This window comes from Neoarius graeffei, chromosome 16, assembly GCF_027579695.1.
Source record: "Neoarius graeffei isolate fNeoGra1 chromosome 16, fNeoGra1.pri, whole genome shotgun sequence".
NCBI classification, from domain to species: domain Eukaryota; kingdom Metazoa; phylum Chordata; class Actinopteri; order Siluriformes; family Ariidae; genus Neoarius; species Neoarius graeffei.
In genome coordinates this window covers 46,154,029-46,173,775 of record NC_083584.1, presented here as the reverse complement: position 1 = coordinate 46,173,775, position 19,747 = coordinate 46,154,029, and the positions used below count along the sequence as shown (strand labels likewise).

The window sequence follows — 19,747 nt, the reverse complement described above, 5'->3', positions numbered from 1 at the left end:
TCTAAAAGAGCAGTGTAAAAGATCTGAAATGATTAAAGCTTTTCAGGGACAAACCATGAATCGATTGATTTTACTGAAAAGTATTGGGTTTAGCAATTGAAGCGATCCACTGATGTGTAGATAGAACGGATGTAGAAGATATCGAATAAAGATTTGCTCAAGAAATAAAATATGCTTGATTAATGTTCACAATAAAACGAAAGTTCTTTCATTGAACTGCATTGAAACCGATGTAATTAAATTAGTGCCTGGACTAATCACATTATGTTGATTAATACTACAAAACAAAACAAAAAAAGATCTTAATTACATTTTCACATATTAGGATACTATATTGAAAGCTATTACGACAACCTTTAAAAATTGGGACACACTACTGTAAAAGTTAAAAATCACATTAACTTCAACACATTTATTTTCTTTACAATGACTCTGAACTTTTAATTAAATAATAATCCAAGAAAGCTAGACATGTGCTGTGTTTCTGTTCAAACAACTGCACTTTGTGTCTATGTTAAACACCCTAAACATTTCACCTGATTCCTCTAGTTTGAAGCTTCCTGTCCTGATGGCCTGTGTCCAGGATGGAGCGTCATCCTAAAAGGACAATCTAACTCACAAGCCAATAAGTAAGTCGAGTACAGGGGTCCTCTCCATATGATAGAAATCTGCAAACACACCACTTCTTTTCTGCAGGTTTGTGGAGAAATCTAGAAAGGAAAGGGGTAGAATATCATTTGTAAAACACAAGTTAGTGTCTTGCAAAAGTATGCATCCCCGATGGTGTTTGTCCTGTTTTGTCGCATTGCAAGCTGGAATTAAAATGGATTTTTATTTTTTTTTTGGAGGAAGGTTAGCACCATTTGATTTACACAACGTCTACCACTTTAAAGGTGCAAATTGTTGTTTTATTGTGACACAAACAATAGTTAAGATGAAAAAAAAACCCAGAAATCTGGAGTGTGCATAAGTATTCACCCCCTTCATATGAAACCCCTAAATAAGAGCTGGTCCAACCAATTCACTTCATAAATCATATAATTAGTTGATTAAGATCCACCTGTGTGCAATCAAAGTGTCACATGATCTGTCACATGATGTCTGTAAAAATCAGCCTGTTCTGAAAGGACCCTGACTCTGCAACACTATTAAGCAAGCAACATGAAAACCAAGGAGCCTCCAAACAGGTCAGAGACAAAGTTGTGATGAAGTATAGATCCATCTGTGAAGTATTGACACTGTACAGGTGGTCTATCTTGGTTTTCCAGGGTCATGCTCAATGTATGTTTCTTTCAGCTTTGTGGATGACTCGATTAATGTAACCTCTCATCTCATTTCATTATCTCTAGCCGCTTTATCCTTCTACAGGGTCGCAGGCAAGCTGGAGCCTATCCCAGCTGACTACGGGCGAAAGGCGGGGTACACCCTGGACAAGTCGCCAGGTCATCACAGGGCTGACACATAGACACAGACAACCATTCACACTCACATTCACACCTACGGTCAATTTAGAGTCACCAGTTAACCTAACCTGCATGTCTTTGGACTGTGGGGGAAACCGGAGCACCCGGAGGAAACCCACGCGGACACGGGGAGAACATGCAAACTCCACACAGAAAGGCCCTCGCCGGACCCGGGGTTCGAACCCAGGACCTTCTTGCTGTGAGGCGACAGCGCTAACCACTACACCACCGTGCCGCCCCTTAATGTAACCACCAGCATTAAAATATGCTATGTGCCCAAAAGTGTGCAAATAATTTATTTTCCAGAAACCTTTAAGGATATTCGTATGTATGAACTGTGTTTTCATATATCTCACTGGTGAGATCTTGTGTGGAGCCCCAGATCGAGGGAGATTATCAGTGGTCTTGTATGTCTTCCATTTTCTAATAATTGCTCCCACAGTTGATTTCTTCACACCAAGCTGCTTACCTATTGCAGATTCAGTCTTCCCAGCCTGGTGCAGGTCTACAATTTTGTTTCTGGTGTCCTTTGACAGCTCTTTGGTCTTGGCCATAGTGGAGTTTGGAGTGTGACTGTTTGAGGTTGTGGACAGGTGTCTTTTATACTGATAACGAGTTCAAACAGGTGCCATTAATACAGGTAACGAGTGGAGGACAGAGGAGCCTCTTAAAGAAGTTGTTACAGGTCTGTGAGAGCCAGAAATCTTGCTTGTTTATAGGTGACCAAATACTTATTTTACCGAGGAATTTACCAATTAATTCATTAAAAATCCTACAATGTGATTTCCTGGATTCTTTCCCCCCATTCTGTGTCTCATAGTTGAAGTGTACCTATGATGAAAATTACAGGCCTCTCTCATCCTTTTAAGTGGGATAACTTGCACAATTGGTGGCTGACTAAATACTTTTTTGCCCCACTATACATTAAAAGGTGTTCCACTGCACATACATTAATTGTTAAGGACTTTGACATATAAATAATCCACTTGCACGTGCAGTCAATATTTATTAGCTACAGTATGTACAGCATGCTAACCTCGACAACCCATCTGTATATAACAGTCACTTATAGCTATCGTTTCCTTACTAGCTGCTCCTTTCCTACTTGCTAATAGCTTTATTTGAAGAGTCTGAAAAGCATACGTCACATACAGCGAACAATTTGGTACATTTGCACAAAAATGTTTAAAATTTCAAAGAAAACCTGTTTGCCAAATTTGAACACATCTCATGCTTTGATTGAGAGTCAGGACTGCCAGGTTAGGGGTTTGTAATCAGTGTCGTCTTTTCTGTGTGTTATTGTCCCATCCATGTAGGTTGAAATTAGTCTTGATGTTGGGAAGGTTTGCAATGATGAAAAAAAAATTGATAATTCCCATCAAATGCATCAAAACTAAAGTAACTAGTGTGATCTGAAAATGTAAGAAGTAGAAAGTACAAATATTTGTATTAAAATGCAGGAACTAAAAGTAAAAAGATGCCAGAAAAATACTCAAAGTGCAGATATCTGAAAACTCTACTTAAGTACAGTAACGTAAATACACTGCAACCCCGCTATAACAAACTTCTTGGGGGATCCAAACAGTTTGGTATACCAAAAAGTTCGTAATACTAAAATGAACCCACTTATCACACCAAACACTCACTCTTACATAAAATAAGACCCACTGTGTTTCATTTATATGAACATGTAATTCACTTACATATTTATGAAGTAAAGAAAATAAGTCACACTTGCTGTTGTTTACTTGCTGCATCTTCTTTCTTACGTAGGGTGAGCGTCTGCTGGGAACGTCTGGCCGAGCACTCTGTTGGGGAGGTCTTTAACTCCCACCTCCAGGAGAGCTTTTCCCAGCTTCCGAGGGAGGCAGGGGACATTGAGTCTGAGTGGACCATGTTCTCTGCCTCCATTGTGGACGCAGCTGTTCGGAGCTGTGGCCGCAAGGTCTCCGGTGCCTGTCGTGGCGGCAATCCCCGAGCCCGGTGGTGGACACCAGTAGTAAGGGATGCCGTCAAGCTGAAGAAGGAGTCCTATCGGGCCATGTTGACCTCCGGGACTCCTGAGGCAGCTGACGGGTATCGGCAGGCCAGGCGTGCTGCAGCTCAGGCAGTTGCGGAGGCAAAAACTCGGAACTGGGAGGAGTTCGGGGAGGCCATGGAGAAGGACTATCGGTCGACCTCGAAGAAATTCTGGCAAACCATCCGGCGCCTCAGGAGGGGGAAGCAGTAATCTGCCAACACTGTTTACAGTGCGGGTGGGGAGCTGTTGACCTCGACTGGGGACATTGTCGGGCGGTGGAAGGAATACTTTGAGGATCTCCTCAATCCCACCATCATGTCTTCCATTGAGGAGACTGAGGCTGATGACTCAGTGGTGGACTCGTCCATTACCCAAGCCGAAGTCACTGAGGTGGTTTGCAAGCTCCTCGGTGGCAAGGCACCGGGGGTGGATGAGATCCGCCCTGAGTATCTCAAGTCTCTGGATGTTGTGGGGCTGTCTTGGGTGACACGCCTCTGCAACATCACGTGGCGGTCGGGGACAGTGCCTCTGGAGTGGCAGACTGGGGTGGTGGTCCCTCTTTTTAAGAAAGGAGACCGGAGAGTGTGCTCCAATTATAGGGGAATCACACTTCTCAGCCTCCCGGGGAAGGTTTACTCCAGGGTACTGGAGAGGAGAATTTGACCAATAGTCGAACCTCGGATCCAGGAGGAACAATGCGATTTTCGTCCTGGTCGCGGAACACTGGACCAGCTCTATACCCTTCATAGGGTGCTCGAGGGTTCATGGGAGTTTGCCCAACCAGTCCACATGTGCTTTGTGGATCTGGAGAAGGCATTCGACCGTGTCCCCCATGGTATTCTGTGGGGGGTGCTTCGGGAGTATGGGGTTCAGGGCTCTTTGCTAAGGGCTGTCCAGTCCCTGTACAAATGGAGCAGGAGTCTGGTTCGCATTGCCGGCAGTAAGTCAGACCTGTTCCCAGTGCATGTTGGACTCCGGCAGGGCTGCCCTTTGTCACCGGTTCTGTTCATAATTTTTATGGACAGAATTTCTAGGTGCAGCCAGGGGCCGGAAGGAATCCTGTTTGGGAACCACAGGATTTCATCTCTGCTTTTTGTGGATGATGTCCTGTTGGCTTCTTCAAACCAGGACCTTCAACATGCACTGGGGCGGTTTGCAGTCGAGTGTGAAGCGGCTAGGATGAGAATCAGCACCTCCAAGTCCGAGGCCATGGTTCTCGACCGGAAAAGGGTGGCTTGCCCTCTCCAGGTTGGTGGAGAAGTCCTGCCTCAAGTGGAGGAGTTTAAGTATCTCGGGATCTTGTTCACGAGTGAGGGAAGGATGGAGCGTGAGATTGACAGGTGGATTGGTGCAGCCTCCGCAGTGATGCGGTTGCTTTACTGGTCCGTCATGGTGAAGAAGGAGCTGAGCCAAAAGGCGAAGCTCTCAATTTACCGGTCGATCTACGTTCCGACTCTCACCTATGGTCATGAGCTTTGGGTAATGACCGAAAGAACAAGATCGCGGATACAAGCGGCCGAAATGAGTTTCCTTCACAGGGTGGCTGGGCGCTCCCTTAGAGATAGGGTGAGAAGCACAGTCACTCGGAAGGAGCTCGGAGTAGAGCCGCTGCTCCTCCACATCGAGAGGAATCAGCTGAGGTGGCTCGGGCATCTTTTTCGGATGCCTCCTGGACGCCTCCCTGGGGAGGTGTTCCAGGCATGTCCCCCCGGGAGGAGGCCCCGGGGAAGACCCAGGACACGCTGGAGGGACTATGTCTCTCGGCTGGCCTGGGAACGCCTCGGTGTTCTTCCCAAGGAGCTGGCCGAGGTGTCTGGGGAAAGGGAAGTTTGGGCTTCCATGCTTAGACTGCTGCCTCCGCGACCCGGTCCCGGATAAAGCGGAAGAAGACGAGACGAGACGAGATCTTCTTTCTTTTCAGCCCTTCATGTTGATTGCAGTAATGGATGAAGTCTCTGAGCTCTTTTTCTTTTGCTTTAAAAATTGAAATTGAAATTTTCTGGGGGTATCGTATTCTTTAGACAAATTTGTTGCTTTCTCGCCATGCTTTAGACGCTCCAGGATATGAAGTTTGTCTTTGACAGAGAGTATTTTACGTTTATGAGTGTCATGACAACAATGTTTACTGAGTAAAGACTCGAGTACAACTGCTGTTAGTTCATAAAATAAAGTCCGTTTAAGGGATTTTTTAAAGTCAGCAATCATAGTTCTCGATAATTGTTAGTGATCAACATCTAAGTGAGGCTTGTTAAACCTTTGTTTTATGGCTTTACCACATATTGTTAACTGGACTGCGGACTTGATTACTTATTGTTTGTCTCTGGGGGGAAGAAGAACGTATGGCTCAGTGATGTTTTTTTTTTTTTATTTAAAGACTCCGGCTCCTTGTCCTCAAAGGTGGGGGGAAACGAACTTCGTTCATGATATGAAGACGTTCATAGTAAAAGTTTGCTATAACAGGGTGGCAGTGTATTTGTACCTTGTTAGTTCTCAGAAACAGAATATGTAAAAACTGAAGTCATGTATATAAATCCAGTTCCTGTTGTCTAAATCCAAGTGAACTCAAAGCAGACAGGCAGCAACATTTCAAAGAGACAGATCTTAATCCTGTGAAAAGTTGTGCATGAAAGTTCCTATTCCCCTTCCAAAATGGGAATACGGTTAAGAACATGAGACATTAATAACTCTGAAGAATTTGTAATTCATCATGCCTGGTTTAACAGACCCTATTTATCACACTAGACATAGAAAATCTCCAAAAATGATTACACAAACAAGCAACAGTACAAAGCTGAATTTGGGACACTAATGGGTCAGGAATACATATGACAGTGCATTTAGGTTTGCAAGAATGGCTTTTCTCTGAGAATGGTGCTTATGTTGTACATGGTTATAGATCTTTATAGCCCAACAGAAAGCACAGGCCAAGGCAAAAGCAGCTGGAATTTGAAATTGTTTCCTGTCATCTCTATCATGGCAAATTGTCAATCAGCACATGGAAAATGTGAGACCAGTGAAGCACAGCTGGTGGTTCATTACTTGTGGTATATCTAAACTGAGACACTTGACCAGGTCCCATCAGCCAGATTGCTCTCGACCCAATTGCCTCTGTCTCCTTAATCAGGGGTTCTCAAACTTTTCTACTTTAAAGCATATACGTAGAACCATGGCCTCACTTTCGTTTATAAATGCCCTCAAGAATGGCACAGGAATAGTTTTAAGCGTTAACAATAAATATAATATAGTAATTTTTATGATTAAAGTGATTTATATAGGTAGCGGTCTGAGTGAATGACCTTGACGTCCGTAACGTCACCGCAGGAAGTCTATCGGTCTCAGTGTCATTTCCGCGATACTAAAACAGAGAGCTGACCACAACTCTGATCCTCCATTTTGAGCTAATTTATCGCCATGCCATATAGATGTGATTTTGGCCGGTGCAGCAACATGACAGAAGCTGGATTTATGTTGCATTCATGGCCCAAGAATGTTCAAACTGCAAAGATTTGGACGCGTTTTGCAAGAAGTTCACGGGCACATTGGGCGCCTACGAAGTGGTCTCTCCTCTGCACCTTTCACTGATGACTCGTACGAGACCTCTGATCTGTTGAGGAGCGTTGGCTATAAGCCCGTACTGAAAGAGGGTGCAGTACCAACAATTAAAGAAAAAGAAAACTACAAGAAAAGGAAAGTATTTATTTAATTTTTTTTTTAAAAAGGAAAGTGAGTTCAGTTGCACCAGTCCTCCCGGAGTGAGCCGAGGGTTGTTGGTAAACCCCAGGACAGAACGGGACGGGACATATCGCTCGGGCAGTGACCTCCCTGCAGTTGTTGCTAAAACCAGTGACATCCCGTTCTGTCCCGGGTTTTAGTAATTGCCTGAGCCAAGCAGTAATGGCGGAGTACTCAGTATGAAGAAAAGTGAATGAGTGGAGCAGCCGTCTGATTTCTAAACTGGATATTGCTGCCATCTCGCCCTTACATGGAAGAAGCGAATGAACGGAGAACTGAACAAACAAATGAAAGTCAGATTGTTTCAAAAACAATCGGCCTTCAAGAAGCGAGAACACAGACGGGTAAGCTCTGACTCTCATTTGGATAAAAACAACAGAATCAGAATTACTTTATTAATCCCCGGAGGGAAATTCAAAATTTGCAACCAAGCTCCTGAATCTAAAAATAGAAGATAAAATAGTCTTTAAAAAATAATAAATAAAAATAAAATAAATTTAAATAAGTTCAATAACAAGTAAAAGCAAAATGAAGTGATTTTATATACAATGATTCCTATATACATGTATTGCACCTGAGTTAAGGATACATGGTAAGACAGTGTACCACAGTTATACAGTGGCATTGTACAGCTTGACAGCAACAGGTAGGAATGATTTCCTGTGTTTCTCAGTTGTGCAGCGTGGAAGAATCAGCTGTTTACTGAACATGCTCCTGTGGCTGATCAGCTTCTCATGTAGAGGGTGGGAAGGACAGTCTAAGATTGTTTTTATTTTGGACAGTGTCCTCTTCTCCAACACCACTGTCAGAGAGTCCAGTTCCACGCCTACAACATGGCCGGCCTTTCTGATGGTCTTATTGAGTCTGTTAGTGTCCTTCACCCTCAAGCCGCTGTCCCAAGAGACGACAGCATACAGGATGGCACTGGCCACCACAGACTCATAGAACATCCATAGCATCGTTCGGCAGATGTTAAAAGACCTCAGCCATCTCAGAAAATAGAGACGGCTCTGGCCCTTTTTGTATACAGTGTCCACGTTTTTGGACCAGTCCAGTTTATTGTCCAAGTACACCCCCAGGTACTTACAGTGGGGCAAAAAAGTATTTAGTCAGTCACCAATTGTGCAAGTTCTCCCACTTAAAAAGATTAGAGAGGCCTGTAATTTTCATCATAGGTATACCTCAACTATGAGAGACAAAATGAGGAAAAAAATCCAGAAAATCACATTGTCTGATTTTTAAAGAATTTATTTGCAAATTATGGTGGAAAATAAGTATTTGGTCAATAACAAAAGTTCATCTCAATACTTTGTTATATACCCTTTGTTGGTAATGACAGAGGTCAAACATTTTCTGTAAGTCTTCACAAGGTTTTCACACACTGTTGCTGGTATTTTGGCCCATTCCTCCATGCAGATCTCCTCTAGAGCAGTGATGTTTTGGGGCTGTTGCTGGGCAACATGGACTTTCAACTCCCTCCAAAGATTTTCTATGGGGTTGAGATCTGGAGACTGGCTAGGCCACTCCAGGACCTTGAAATGCTTCTTACGAAGGCACTCCTTTGTTGCCCGGGCGGTGTGTTTGGGATCATTGTCATGCTGAAAGACCCAGCCACGTTTCATCTTCAATGCCCTTGCTGATGGAAGGAGGTTTTCACTCAAAATCTCACGATACATGGCCCCATTCATTCTTTCCTTTACACGGATCAGTCGTCCTGGTCCCTTTGCAGAAAAACAGCCCCAAAGCATGATGTTTCCACCCCCATGCTTCACAGTAGGTATGGTGTTCTTTGGATGCAGCTCAGCATTCTTTCTCCTCCAAACACGACAAGTTGAGTTTTTACCAAAAAGTTCTATTTTGGTTTCATCTGACCATATGACATTCTCCCAATCCTCTTCTGGATCATCCAAATACTCTCTAGCAAACTTCAGATGGGCCTGGACATGTACTGGCTTAAGCAGGGGGACATGTCTGGCACTGCAGGATTTGAGTCCCTGGCGGTGTAGTGTGTTACTGATGGTAGCCTTTGTTACTTTGGTCCCAGCTCTCTGCAGGTCATTCACTAGGTCCCCCCGTGTGGTTCTGGGATTTTTGCTCACCGTTCTTGTGATCATTTTGACCCCACGGGGTGAGATCTTGCGTGGAGCACCAGATCGAGGGAGATTATCAGTGGTCTTGTATGTCTTCCATTTTCTAATAATTGCTCCCACAGTTGATTTCTTCACACCAAGCTGCTTACCTATTGCAGATTCAGTCTTCCCAGCCTGGTGCAGGTCTACAATTTTGTTTCTGGTGTCCTTTGACAGCTCTTTATTCTTGGCCATAGTGGAGTTTGGAGTGTGACTGTTTGAGGTTGTGGACAGGTGTCTTTTATAATGATAATGAGTTCAAACAGGTGCCATTAATACAGGTAACGAGTGGAGGACAGAGGAGCCTCTTAAAGAAGTTACAGGTCTGTGAGAGCCAGAAATCTTGCTTGTTTGTAGGTGACCAAATACTTATTTTACCGAGGAATTTACCAATTAATTCATTAAAAATCCTACAATGTGATTTCCTGGATTCTTTCCCCCCATTCTGTCTCTCATAGTTGAAGTGTACTTATGATGAAAATTACAGGCCTCTCTCATCTTTTTAAGTGGGAGAACTTGCACAACTGGTGGCTGACTAAATACTTTTTTGCCTCACTGTATAGTCCTCCACCACGTCCACACTGACCCCTTGGATGTTAACAGGGTTCACCGGAGCCCTGATTCTCTTCAGATTGACCACCAGTTCGTTCGTCTTCGTCATGTTGAGCTGTAGGTGGTTCTTCCTGCTCCACGTGACAAAGTTGTCCACCACCATCCTGTACTCACTCTCATCACCACTGGTAATACGTCCAACCACTGCAGAGTCATCAGAAAATTTCTGGAGGTGGCAGGTCTCCATGCAGTAGTTGAAATCAGTGGTGTAGAGAGTGAAAAGGAAACTTTGTTTACCTGCATTTAGATTAATATTAGATTATATATTGTGTTTGGGCGCTGTGTGAGACGGCTGCCTCTCCAGTAGCTCTGTAGTTTTTTTCCACCTTTTTTTTTTTACTTTTTTGGTCTTCTTACAAAGACATATGTAACCCCTTTAAAGTGTCATACCTACTTTAAAGCTACACTCGAACACTAACAGGATCCTGGGTTTCAGCTATAGATGGTGAATTCACTGGATTTTCCGTCTACCATTTGCAGTTAGGGAATTTGCCATTAAACTTACAACAGTAGGCCTATGCCTTAAATGAACAACTTGCGCAGTGCCTCCACTGGAGAAATACTGTACCAGTAGTCCTGACATACACTATGTAAATCTCCAGAAATTTAATTATTAAGTATATGCAACACCACTCTGCCATGAAATATAACCAATGGGTGACATTTATTTTGTAGGGTCTTAAAAAAAATAAATAAATGAAAACAGGTATAGGGGTGTGGCAAAATATATGCCCACGGGTGATGGTATAAAATACAAGTACACTTTGTCACCTTTGGTATACCGAAATGAACATAAAATATGCCAATAAACCTGGCACACAACATACCCTGTAAACCTTTATAAAATAAAATAAAAGGTTAGAGAACACCTGTAGAATTACTTTCACTTAATCAAATGAACACTAACGCCCTACAGGCACACATATTTACAATATCCGTCCCATCAGTCAATGAATACCCAGCTTGCAAGCATAACATTGGGGCCCATTACGTTGGTGCACATGAAAGGGCAAACAAAAAATGTAATCCACAACGCAGCCTCCAAAATGTGGAAACGAGATCCAACGGACGAGAAACAATGTTTACTCACTCACACGGTAGTCTCTCAGCTACGTGGGTGACGAGACAGTTGAGCTTCAAGTTGGCTACTCACAACCGGTAGCTCCGTAGTGAGCAGACAATGGCCGGGCCTTTCGAAGTGTATACACAGGCGGTCCCGAGGGCAACGAGTCTTTGAGGAAGAAGCCTTTCTTCCGAACTTGCTCGGACGAAAGTTTGAGTCTCAGTTCACTACGTTAGTGTTCCAAGGAAAAAAAACTCAGAACTTTACTTGCCTGGCATGAATTACTTCCGAACTTGTTCACGCAGCTAGGAAAAAAAACACACACATTGGCTTGCTAGCCTTCACACCCGACAGTTTACAAAGTCTCTCTCCCGTAATGCTGACTGCACTTAGTTACATCTCAGGCCAGCAGCTTAATTGGTTAGCTTACTCTGTCCATCCAAGGCCCGCGACGTCTCCAACACAAAACCCGGTCACTCCCTTCACTCCCTGATCCATAAGCATTTTTTTCTTTTTCTTCCTCCACCCCCCCGCAGTGGCAGATTCGACATTCCTATGTCCTGCATTCTCATTGGTCCAAATGCACACCATTACAACTAAACCTATATAGGATTGGTTACAACATAAACATTACAGCAGACAACATTTGGTAAGTCACAGTAAGGAAAAAAAAAACATTGCACTATGGTACTTGCAGTATTCTCAATGATGAAATATAATTAGCTATACAATAACTTTAGAAGTTGCAAAGACCTTAGTGAAAGCCATAAGGCAGCTATTTTAATAGGGCCTTACATACTCCCCCCACCAAATTATAGCATGCCCCCATGCTGTTCTATAGGGCCAGCTTTAACCCATACAAAGGGGAATCATCGCTGATGCCGCACTATACAGTAAGAGAAGGTGAACGAACAGGGGACATAATGCAGTTTTCACATAAAGCTTGAGATGTACACCACCATGCATGTAACTTATTGAAGTGATCTGGGAACTGAACAGTCTTGGAAGTAACCAAGTGGTCCCTACAACTCTTAGAAGTCAACACAGTTTCCCTAGTGGGCTCCCCTAAAGAATCATAAGTAAATCTCTCAGCAGGCTTCCTCTCCCTCTGTGATCTTCTACACGGGAGGTCAACACTGCCTACATTTAAATCTTCAGTAGGCATGATATCTGAATCACAGTCTTGGTTCTCTACATTTCCTTTCAAATCTCTGTCTACCCTTTCCCCATCTGGCTCTATAGAGTCACCCTCATTGTCCTCAGACTCGGCAGGTTGACTGTCTGTTTCCAACAGTTCAACAATAGGAGGAAATTCGGTAAAAGGCACATCAGTAGTAAACTCAGACTCCACGACTGGCAAATCACCTGTAGTGTCCCTAACATCTGTCCCTGTGGTCCCTATGGCAGACTCATTAGGTTCTAAAAGCACTGAGCCCTGCACACCCGGACCAGCAGTCTCGGTCTGAATGAAATCTCCAGGATAGTATCCAAACTCTGACTCAGAGTCTGAAGAATAACATTCTCCTGGAAGTTCATATGAAGAGGGGTTAGCATTCTGTGCAGAAGGTACACACTGTTTCTTGGCTTTCCTTTGTCTAATGGTTCTTGGAGAACAAACAGGCTTTGGAGTACTCTCAGCATTCAATCGAACCTCTTGCCCTAAAGGAAGAATGTGATTTCGATGCATCACTTTCATAGGTCCACTGCCATCTAGTGGTGTCAGTCGATACACTGGAAGGTTGGGCATCTGACTCTCAACCACATAAAGAACTGAACTCCAGCGATCAGATAGCTTATGCTTCCCCTTTAAGCCAAGGTTACGTATGAGAACTCTATCACCAGGGCTCAAGCTGTGGTAACGCACTTTCTGATCATACCTTTCTTTGTTTGCTTGATTCAGCTTGGCAGCAGAACTATTAGCCAACTGGTAGGCTGCTTCAAGTTCTTGTTTCATTCGAGATACATATTTGTTGTACGAGACTGAAGATGTACCATCGGCCGAAACACCAAAACAGATGTCCACCGGCAGTCTCGCCTCTCTACCAAACATTAAAAAGTATGGCGAGAATCCTGTGGCTTCATTCGGAGTACAATTATATGCGTGCACAAGGTGGGCTATGTGCTGACTCCATTTGTGCTTCTGACTTGGTTCAAGCGTCCCTAACATATCCAAAAGTGTCCGGTTAAACCTTTCTGGTTGTGGATCACCTTGAGGGTGATAGGGAGAAGTTCGGGATTTTATGATGCCCAACATTGTTAACATCTCTTTCACCAACTGGCTTTCAAAATCCCTCCCTTGATCTGAGTGTATACGTGTGGGAAGACCATAATGGATGAAATACTTCTTCCATAGTGTTCTTGCCACCATTATTGCTTTCTGATCCCGTGTTGGAAACGCTTGCGCATAACGCGTAAAATGGTCTGTTACCACTAACACATTGCAGACATTACGGCTGTCGGGCTCAAGTGACAGAAAGTCAATACATACAAGATCAAGAGGCCCTGAACTTTGCATATGAAATAACGGTGCAGCTCTCTGCGGGAGAGTCTTTCGTGTTATACACCGCCCGCACGTCTTACAGTGGGACTCCACATCAGCTTTCATACGTGGCCAGAAAAATCTGTCACGGAGTAAAGCATATGTTTTGTCAACACCCAAATGCCCTGTCTGGTCGTGCAGAGATTTCAATACAAACCTATGAAACTCTTTGGGTAACACAAGTTGCTTCTTAATGCGTCCGCCAGGCAACCTCACTGTTCTGTGTAGTAAGCCTCGGTCAATGCACAGTTTGTGCCATTCCCTTTTGAAAAGTCGAAGGTCTGAATGGTCTAAATGGATGTCATTAGCAGATTTCCGCTGCTGTACAGCAAGCAACACTGCTCCAAGGCAAGGATCAGCATGCTGTGCCGCGTGGAGTTCACCTGTGCTAAACTTGGGCAACGGGTCTGTCGTTACAGTGGTAGTTTGACAGTAGGCTTTGGGCAGAGCAGACACATGAGCACCAACCTGTTGGATGACACAGGGATAAGGGAGGTGACATAGTTCATCCCCTGTAGACACAGACTGGCAAAGTGCTCGTACTCCCGGGACTGGTATTTCATGCCATTCATTGCCAGCGGACAAACTTGGATGTGGGCGTCTTGACAGAGAGTCTGCATCGATGTTATTGTGCCCTGGCCTATATTTGAGACTGAAGTTGTATGTAGACAATGCTGATAACCATCTGTGGCTAGTAGCATCAAGTTTGGCTGATGTCAAAATATAGGTCAATGGATTGTTATCAGTTCTCACTTCAAACAATGCCCCATACAAGTAGTCATGTAGTCTGTCGACCATGGCCCACTTTAGAGCTAAAAACTCCAATTTATGCGCAGGGTAGTTTTTCTCGGATGGAGACAGGCTTCTGCTAACAAAGGCAACCGGTCGCAGCCCCTCATCATGTTCCTGGTACAAAACTCCTCCAAGCCCATCTATACTTGCATCAACATGCAAGATGTAGGGCTTCTGTGGGTCAGCAAATGCTAACACTGGGGCCTGTGTTAACTGAGTCTTCAACTCTTTGAAAGCTTTTTCACAGGATTCACTCCACCTGGAGCCAAAGGGTTCTGAGGGCTTGAAGAAGGTCTTACTGTTAACAGCCTCTCCAGCTTGCATTTTCTTGGCCCGGGAACCAGATGGATACCCTTGGAGTAGTTCGTTAAGGGGGCGGCACAGTCTGGAAAAATCCCTCACAAAACATCGATAGTAGCCACAGAATCCCAAAAAGGATCTGAGCTCTGTCATTGTGGCAGGCCTGGGCCAGGATATGACAGCCTCTATCTTTGATGGATCGGTTGCAATTCCATCCTGGGACACTATGTGTCCCACATAGGTGACAGAGGTTCGGCCAAATTGACATTTATCAAGGGACAGTTTCAGACCTTCATCCCTTAGGCAGCTGGGCCATAGAAGGTTCACGCTGCACGCTGCATGCTGCACGCTACACGCTACACGTTCACGTGAAGAACCGGACCCTGGGCCATTAAACTTCATGCTTGGATGTTCACGTGTTGCGTCTGTTCTACTTTGACCGAGTAACCAACAATATGGACTCTTCGGATGACGACGATTGCCTCATTCTGCTTTTACTGAGACAGAGGAAGAGAAAAAGGAAAAGAATTTGGAGCCGAGAACACTTCCTTCTGAGAGAAACCCGTGGTGAATTTCACCGAACATTCTATAATCTGCTTGACAATCCCGATGAAGAACTATTTTTCAATTATACCATTCAATTATATTTTTTCTGAAGTTTTCCCCTGAAAGCATAGAGTTATCTCCCTAGACCTGTTCTGATTGGCTGGCGCGGCGGTGACCGCATGCATTGACTGGAATTTCCATCTTCACGCCTAGAAAAAAGTGTGCATGTTCATTTCTCGCTTCACGCGTGAAGTGTGCAGCGTGCAGCGTGCAACGTGAACGCCGTTCTATGGCCCAGAGCAAGTCATGCTACGTTTGTCCACTTTTCTTTACACGCGTGTAGCGTGTAGCGTGCAGCATGCAGCGTGCAGCGTGAACCTTCTATGGCCCAGCTGCCTTAGCCTATCAAGGACTTTTAACAACCTTTCTTCATGTTCCTCAATGGTTCTGCCAAAAACAATCAAATCATCCAGATACACCAGGACTTCCATAAAGTTCATATCTCCAATGGTACGTTCCATAACTCTCTGGAAAGTCGCTGGGGCTCCGGAGATCCCTTGAGGCATGCGTTCAAATTCATAAAAGCCCAGGGGACAGATAAACGCCGTCTTTTCCTTGTCAGCCTCAGTCATTGGTATTTGGTAATACCCACTCCTCAAGTCCAAAACACTGAACCACCTACTGCCGGTCATTGAGTGTAGAGCATCTTCAATTCTTGGAACCGTATACTGATCCGGTATAGTTCGTTGGTTCAGAGTTCTGTAATCGACACACATTCGGACTTTTCCGGATTTCTTACGAACAACTACAATTGGCGATGCGTAAGGGCTCCGGGATTCAGATATGATGCCATTCCTCTGAAGTTCTTGTAGGTATTGCCGGACATCTTCCAGATCAGCAGGTGGTAAGCGCCGTGATCGCTCTCTGAAGGGGCGTGTGTCTGTCAGTCTTATCTCATGTTTAGTACTCCTGGAACACCCAACATCCCACTCATGACATGAAAAGACATCCTTTCTTTCTAACATCTTCTCACATAGACGCCATTTTGCATCTTCCGGCATTGGGGAGTTTCCGAAATCAAAAGAATCTACATTGAGTGAGGTAGGGGGTTCCATGTGAGTCTTAGCAATAAGCTGGGGAACCAGTGCAACAGGGAAAACATGAGCAAGCGGAGTTCCTCTTTTCAGAACCAACTCTCTAGTGGAGATGTTCTTGACAATCACTGTGATGCATTTGTTGCACACCACTGATGCAGAACGCACTTCGGGTCTGACCTGAATCTCATCAGAGCGAGACATGTCCTTAACCTGATCTATGAGTGCCAACTCATCATTGAAATCTCCAGGGAACTTGGCTAAACCAGTAACATACCGCTGCTGACCAGGCCGAAGTGTTAAGGGCTCGCCTTTGGTAAACCATACTGTTCCACACTTTCGATATCTTCTGCTAAGACATCCACCTGGCCAAGGGCTTGGTAAGCCTCTTTGACAAGGGGATGAATGGTCAAGGTGTTTAGAAAACCCTCCCCAGCTTTCTCTTTACAGGAGTCAAATAACCTTTTCACTAAACTGGTGTTCGTCCCAACAAGAACAGCTATACCTTCATCTTTCACAGGGTCGGGGCAAACTAAAGCCAAAGTATCGACTGTCTGGGGCACCCCAGTCACATTTTCAGTGAATTCTAGCCGGATGTGAAGATAACCGTCATAAGGGTATTTGTGTGAACTTAACCCCCATATCTCAAGGTTCTCAACAGGCTGAATAGCTAAATGTTTCAAGTAAGTATCATAAAAGCTCCTGTACAAAATAGTCACTTGAGAACCACTATCTAGCAGAGCTCTCGTGTAAATCCCTTCTACCTGTACCAGTACAACAGAAGTGGGTCCCACTAAGCCTGGGGGTAGGCCAGCATTAATAGCAGAGGAGCAATTGGTGGAACGTGATTCCCATGGAGCCCTGTGCCATTCCCTCACAGACCTCCGGCTGAGTTTCCCTGCCTCCTATGCATCTTCAGCAACTTCTGATTGACTTTTCTCAAGTCTTCCGAGCCCTGACACTCTCTCATTGTGTGCCCATCTTCGCCACACTTGTAGCAGAAAATGCCTGGTTGAGGTCTCACAGCTCTGTCTCGTGGCAGGCCACTCTGAGCAGCAGCTTCTGCCACTCGAACATCAGAGCCTGCATTCGTTGCAGGTGTATCAGAGCTAGGCATCACCTTAGCTACGCTCAACAGTTTTGACACTTGAGAAGATAATTCTTTGACCTCTTCTTTCAGACTGTCCAATCCAGACATTGCAGATGCACCAGGAATGACAGGGGTAGCCACTTTGGCTGTTGTTCTCACGCTTTCTCTGGCACTAATCCAGTTTTCCTCTTCTCTCACCTCTTTCATCAACTGGGAAAAAGAAGGAGGAGCTTCTAGGGTGTGACTTATTCGAACACGCAAAGCAACCATGTCATTGGGTAGAGCACCTTTAATCAATTGCTCCATTCGTGCTTTATTCATGCCTTCAGCGCCAATGCCCCCTTTTAACAACGCTTGGTGCAGTAGCTTATCAAGTCGATACAAGAACACTGACAGCTTTTCTCCATCTTCTTGGTAAGTATGCCTGAATTTGGCCATGAGATCTGGCCCACTCTCTGTCGTGCCATACGCCGTCTCCAAAGCAGTTAAGTAATCAGTGGCAGTAGCCAAGGAATTGCTGACCTTTAAAAATCTGACAATGTCAGCAGCAGGTCCCTTCAAACTTTCCACAATGCGCTGTTTCTTAACTGCATCGCTACATTGCCATTCACTAATCATTTGGGTAGCCTGTTCCATCCAGGCGTCATACTCCTCTTCACCCGCTGGGACAGGTTTCAGTCCCGAAAACAGTCTCAACTTTCTGTAACTAGGCCCATCAGTGGGCCCCTGACAACATTTGTCCACTAGCCTACCAATAGCTGTCACCAAATCCATGTTCACGTCAGGTTTTGGACCGGATGCATCAGACAGAATAGACCTCACATCATCCATGGTCTTACCCTCTTGTTGCATTAGTGCCATCAGTTTTGAGTGGAAATCTGATTCAGGCTCTGCAATCAGACCTTTAACAACATGCACAGTCCAAGGCCCTGCCTCTCCTTCAATGCCTATTTCTGAAGGCACTGTGACAGACTCTAAATCTGTGCTAGTTTCCACTAGTAGAAGAAGTTTGAGACCAGTGCTGTCTCCACATCGTCCCCGTATTTCAGTGCGCCCAAATACTTTCACTGTGCTCAAAACTTTCGAAATAGTGTCATTCACTACATCTAAGGGCACATCACTAATAACGATAGCGTGAGAAAGGCTAACTTTCGCTTCTCGACTCCAATCAACAGCTTTAGTAAGCTCCATTATGTGTGAAAAATTAGATGAAAACACCAACTGAATTTCACTAATGATGAGAAAAAGGAAAAAAGGGAAAAAAAATCCCTCTATGGTAAACAGGATATCCCAGCGGTGCCTCCAAAATGTAACCCCTTTAAAGTGTCATACCTACTTTAAAGCTACACTCGAACACTAACAGGATCCTGGGTTTCAGCTATAGATGGTGAATTCACTGGATTTTCCATCTACCATTTGCAGTTAGGGAATTTGCCATTAAACTTACAACAGTAGGCCTATGCCTTAAATGAACAACTTGCGCAGTGCCTCCACTGGAGAAATACTGTACCAGTAGTCCTGACATACACTATGTAAATCTCCAGAAATTTAATTATTAAGTATATGCAACACCACTCTGCCATGAAATATAACCAATGGGTGACATTTATTTTGTAGGGTCTTAAAAAAAATAAATAAATGAAAACCGGTATAGGGGTGTGGCAAAATATATGCCCACGGGTGATGGTATAAAATACAAGTACACTTTGTCACCTTTGGTATACCGAAATGAACATAAAATATGCCAATAAACCTGGCACACAACATACCCTGTAAACCTTTATAAAATAAAATAAAAGGTTAGAGAACACCTGTAGAATTACTTTCACTTAATCAAATGAACACTAACGCCCTACAGGCACACATATTTACAATATCCGTCCCATCAGTCAATGAATACCCAGCTTGCAAGCATAACGTTGGGGCCCATTACGTTGGTGCACATGAAAGGGCAAACAAAAAATGTAATCCACAACGCAGCCTCCAAAATGTGGAACTTTACTTGCCTGGCATGAATTACTTCCGAACTTGTTCACGCAGCTAGGAAAAAAAAAACACACATTGGCTTGCTAGCCTTCACACCCGACAGTTTACAAACTCTCTCTCCCGTAATGCTGACTGCACTTAGTTACATCTCAGGCCAGCAGCTTAATCGGTTAGCTTACTCTGTCCATCCAAGGCTCGCGACGTCTCCAACACAAAACCCGGTCACTCCCTTCACTCCCTGACCCATAAGCATTTTTTTCTTTTTCTTCCTCCACCCCCCCGCAGTGGCAGATTCGACATTCCTATGTCCTGCATTCTCATTGGTCCAAATGCACACCATTACAACTAAACCTATATAGGATTGGTTACAACATAAACATT

General features: G+C 44.4%; 1 protein-coding gene across 1 annotated transcript in view; it reads left to right on the top strand.

Annotated features, from left to right (window-relative positions):
• grifin (galectin-related inter-fiber protein) overlaps positions 1-19,747 on the top strand; it is a 28,222-nt gene that overhangs the window by 943 nt on the left and 7,532 nt on the right. Inside the window, exon 2 of the mRNA XM_060942115.1 lies at positions 550-629. Within this exon, the coding sequence (XP_060798098.1) occupies positions 550-629 (80 nt within the window). The remainder of the gene's footprint in view (positions 1-549; positions 630-19,747) is intronic.